Source organism: Dipodomys ordii, unplaced genomic scaffold (genome assembly GCF_000151885.1).
Source record: "Dipodomys ordii isolate 6190 unplaced genomic scaffold, Dord_2.0 Scaffold2373, whole genome shotgun sequence".
Classification (NCBI taxonomy): Eukaryota; Metazoa; Chordata; class Mammalia; order Rodentia; family Heteromyidae; genus Dipodomys; species Dipodomys ordii.
Genome location: NW_012269589.1, coordinates 7,043 through 11,065, shown reverse-complemented (window position 1 = coordinate 11,065; position 4,023 = coordinate 7,043). Strand labels below are relative to the sequence as shown.

At 55.8% G+C, this 4,023-nt stretch overlaps 1 protein-coding gene across 1 annotated transcript; it reads left to right on the top strand.

The window, feature by feature from the left end:
* Positions 1–564: 564 nt before the first annotated feature.
* LOC106002046 (protein kinase C zeta type-like) lies at positions 565–3,948 on the top strand (the record flags this gene model as incomplete). Its single annotated transcript, XM_013036970.1, has 2 exons — positions 565–753; positions 3,769–3,948. Coding segments are annotated over 2 exons (291 nt in total), but the record flags the coding sequence as incomplete, so codon positions are not given.
* Between the last annotated feature and the right edge of the window lie 75 nt (positions 3,949–4,023).

Below are 4,023 nucleotides of genomic sequence, written 5' to 3'. Positions count from 1 at the left end.
GGGGATCTCAGACAGCCAGATCCACTGCCTCTACTGACCAGCCCCACCAGCAGCTCCTTTCTGTACCGTAGACGTCCTGGCTAGAAATTCCCTGCAGAGGGGCTGGGAAGGTGGCTCAGTGGTAGAGCGCTTGCCTTGCACGCATGAGGCCCTGGGTTCGATTCCTCAGCACCACATAAGCAGAAAAAGCTGGAAGTGGCGCTTTGGCTCAAGTGGTAGAGCGCTAGCTTTGAGCTGAAGAGCTGAGGGACAGCGCCCAGGCCCAGAGTTCAGGCCCCATGACCAACAAAAAAAAAGAAAAAAAGAAACTCCCTGCAGGGAGTTCTGCCCGCCTCTCTTCTCATAGCCCTCTAGTGGCAGCTGCATGTGGCATAGGTCTCAGCAGGCATCCCCTGGAGGGGACCCAGAGTGTGTGACCCTAGGGCCCTGCCCGGGGGGCCGCCCCGGTGGGCTTCAGGCCCAGCCTGATCCTTCCTCTCTGTCTTGAGTCTGGTGGGCGCGGAGGCGCTGTGGGCCACGGGGCCTGGGGCACGGGCGCAGTGCATGTCTTGCCCTCCCCTCTAGGACCTTAAGCCTGTCATCGATGGAGTGGATGGAATAAAAATCTCTCAGGGGCTCGGGCTGCAGGACTTTGACCTCATCAGGGTCATCGGGCGTGGGAGCTACGCCAAGGTCCTCCTGGTGCGGCTAAAGAAGAACGACCAGATCTATGCCATGAAGGTGGTGAAGAAGGAGCTGGTCCATGACGATGAGGTACGCACACTCCGGGAGCCGCCACGGGCAGGACTCGCCGGGGGCCAGGCGGCACTGACGGGGGCTTCAGGAAGCATGGGGGTGCCTTGCCCTCCCCTTGGGTGCTGTGCATGCTGTGTTGAGACACAAGACGGGGGCTGCCAGAGGCTGCCCGGGTGTGCCCCACGCGTGGCCTGGCTGGGCCCGGCTGGTTCCACATGAGGCTTTGTGTTAAGATTGGGAATGAAGCCGGGCGCCGTGGCTCACGCCCGTAATCCTAGCTACTCAGGAGGCCGAGATCTGTGGACTGTGGTTTGAAGCCAACCCAGGCAGGAAAGTCTGTGGGATTCTTATCTCCAGTGAACCACCAGAAAACTGGAAGTGGCGCTGTGCTCAACATGCTAGAGTGCTAGCCTTGAGTGCAAAAACTCAGGGACAGCCAGCGCCCAGCCCGAGTCAAAGCCTCACGACCGCCAAAGAGAAGAGAGATTGGAGAGCCAGTGGCTTGTATGTTGCAGTCTTTTGCAATCGTGGGAGTTGAACTGGAGCAAGCACGTCCCCCCTGAGTCACACCAGCCTTACTTAGTGCTGTGCTTAGTTCTCGCTTTGTGTGCTCTTTAAATCTAGTATTCTTTATTCCTAGACTTTTTCTCTAGCTTCTGTTTCACTTAGAGTGTGTGTTGAGAAATCTGCGGTCATTTTAATCTTCTTTCTATTGTAATAAAGTCCCCTCTTCGATTTTTCTGCCTTTAAAATTAATTCCTTATTTTGTAAGATTTCATGAGATTTCACGACAATGTGTCTAGGGGTGATGTTTGTCTGGTTTGCCTGCTTGGAGTTCTGGAGCCTCTGTCAGCTGGGTGAGAGTCTTTCTTGAGGTTGGGGAAGTTTTCTGTTACTACTTTGTTGGATGGGTTCTCTCTTCCGGTCATATGTAGATTTGATCTTTGCCTCTGGTATGTTCTGAGTGTGTTTTCAGCACCTTGGATGGTTCTAACTCCTCTGCTTTCATCTTCGACCCCTGATAGCCTGTTTTCCACTTCTTTTGTTGTTGCCTGTGTGTTCGTGCTTCCTAGCTAGCTCTTTGTTGATGTGTCTCTCATGTCCTGCATCTTCTTTTTCTTTTTCTTTTTTGTTGGGCGTGAGGTTTGAACTCTGGGCCTGGGCGCTGTCCTTGTGCTCTTCAGCTCAAGGCGAGCGCTCTACTGCTTGAGCCACAGCACCACTTCTGGTTTTATAATGGTTTATTGGAGATAAGAGTCTCACAGAGTTTCCTGCCTGGGCTGGCTTTGAACCTCGACCCTCAGATCTCAGCCTCCTGAGTAGCTAGGATTACAGGCAGGAGCCACCGGTGCCTGGCTCTTTTTCTTGTCTTGTTTAACCGCCGTCTCTCAATAGTCTTCAAGTTTTTGAGGATCTACTCTTCTTTCATCAGCCATTTCTCTTGTTGTTGCGTTAATGATTCACTTGCTTATTCTTTCTTCTTCCCACTCCCACTCAAGTCCTGCCCTGTGTGGCTGGTGTTTTTTTGAGGATGGCAAGTTGTCTTGTTTGTGCATAAATCCTGAGGACTTTTGCTGTAATTCACTCATCTGGCTGGATTCAGATCTTTTTTTTGGGGGGTGGGGGGGTCCAGTCGTGGGGCCTGAACTCTGGGCCTGGGCGCTGTCCCTCAGCTCTTCAGCTCAAGGCTAGCACTCTACCACTTGAGCCACAGCGCCACGTCTGGCTTTTTTCTTTATGTGGTGTTGAGGAATCAAACCCAGGGCCTCAGGCATGCAAGGCAAGCGCTCTACCACTGAGCCACCTTCCCAGCCCTGGATTCAGATCTTGTAAAGGCCGGCAGTGTAGGTCGGAGTTCCGTGGTGAGTGTGCACTTAATGAAGTGAGAGTGAGCAGCTTCGACTCAAGAAAAGGTTCCCGGAGAGATCAGCGGGACAAAATGTAAATTTATGGAGGAGGAAGAAGAAGAAAGAAGGGCCAGCTTCGCCTCCATTCCCTCAAGGTGTCACCAAGTCTCCTCCTCCTCCTCACCTCCGTTCCCTCAGGAGTGACTCCCACGCCCCCCCCTCCTCACCTCCGCCCCTCCTCCTCCTCACCTCCGTTCCCTCAGGAGTGACTCCAAGCCCCCACCTCGGCTCTGCAGTTCCTGCCACTCCGGGCTGGGGTCCTTGGTCACGGCTCTCTCCTGCAGCTGATGGGCAGATGGAAACGCAGACTCAGTTCCTGGGGGCCACACATGTGCTGACGCAGAGTCCTCGGGGGCAGCAAGGGATGGGGCCAGGCACTGGTCGTGTGAGCACGGATGTGGTAGACGAAGAGCTCTGTGGAGGCCTGGTCCAAAGCGGGGGCCGCCCGAGCATAGGTGTTGAGTAGCGCCGAGTCTGGGGCACGAGGAGCCATGGGTCTGGAGTGGGAAAGTGGGCTGAGGCCGGCCAGGCTGCGTGGGAGGCCGAGGCCACAGAGACCGCAGGCCAGGCCAGCCAGGCAGAGAAGTCCCCTCGCGTCATCCCGACAGAGGGGAGTGGACACGGAGCCACACCCCTCAGTAACGAAACCTTCAGATGAGGGGACTGAAGTCCAGACATGTGTCCCGGCAAGACGTGAGACCTTAACCCAAAAGTAGCCAGCAAAAACCAGGGCTGTAGGCGTGCAGCAGCAGTAGAGCACCTGCCTAGCGAGAGCAGGGCAGTAAGTTCAAACCCCAATACAGCCACAATTTTTTTTAAGCCCAGAGGCCATAAGAATGGCTTATGGGGCGGTGGAGGTGGGCAGTGGGGTCAAGATGGGGGGGTGGCTGGTGATGGTGGACGCACCTCGATGATGCCATCCTGTCCCCCACAGTCTCCCGAGCGCTGCATGGCTGCAGTCCAACAGTGGCGTGGATGATGAGCACCCGGGCGGGTGCTGGCATGGGGGTGGCGGTCGGGCGGGCGGGCTCCTGCTCACTTTTCTCCACCAAGGACTCCCGGGGCCTCAGTCAGGCGGAGACCTTCCCTCCGGGAGCCTCACAACCCTTCGTGGTGTCTCTTTCAGGACATTGACTGGGTGCAGACCGAGAAGCACGTGTTTGAGCAGGCATCCAGCAACCCCTTCCTGGTCGGCCTGCACTCCTGCTTCCAGACCACAAGCCGGTAAGAGACACCAGCTTCCAGTCCCCGACATCCCTGGTTGCGCTTCCAGTCCCTATGGCGCCGTCCCTCTCGATGGCTGCTTTGTGGCTCTCATTGTGGGTATCACATTAGATGAGTTCCCTACACAGAAACAGGTGTGTGATTCCAAGTGGTTGGT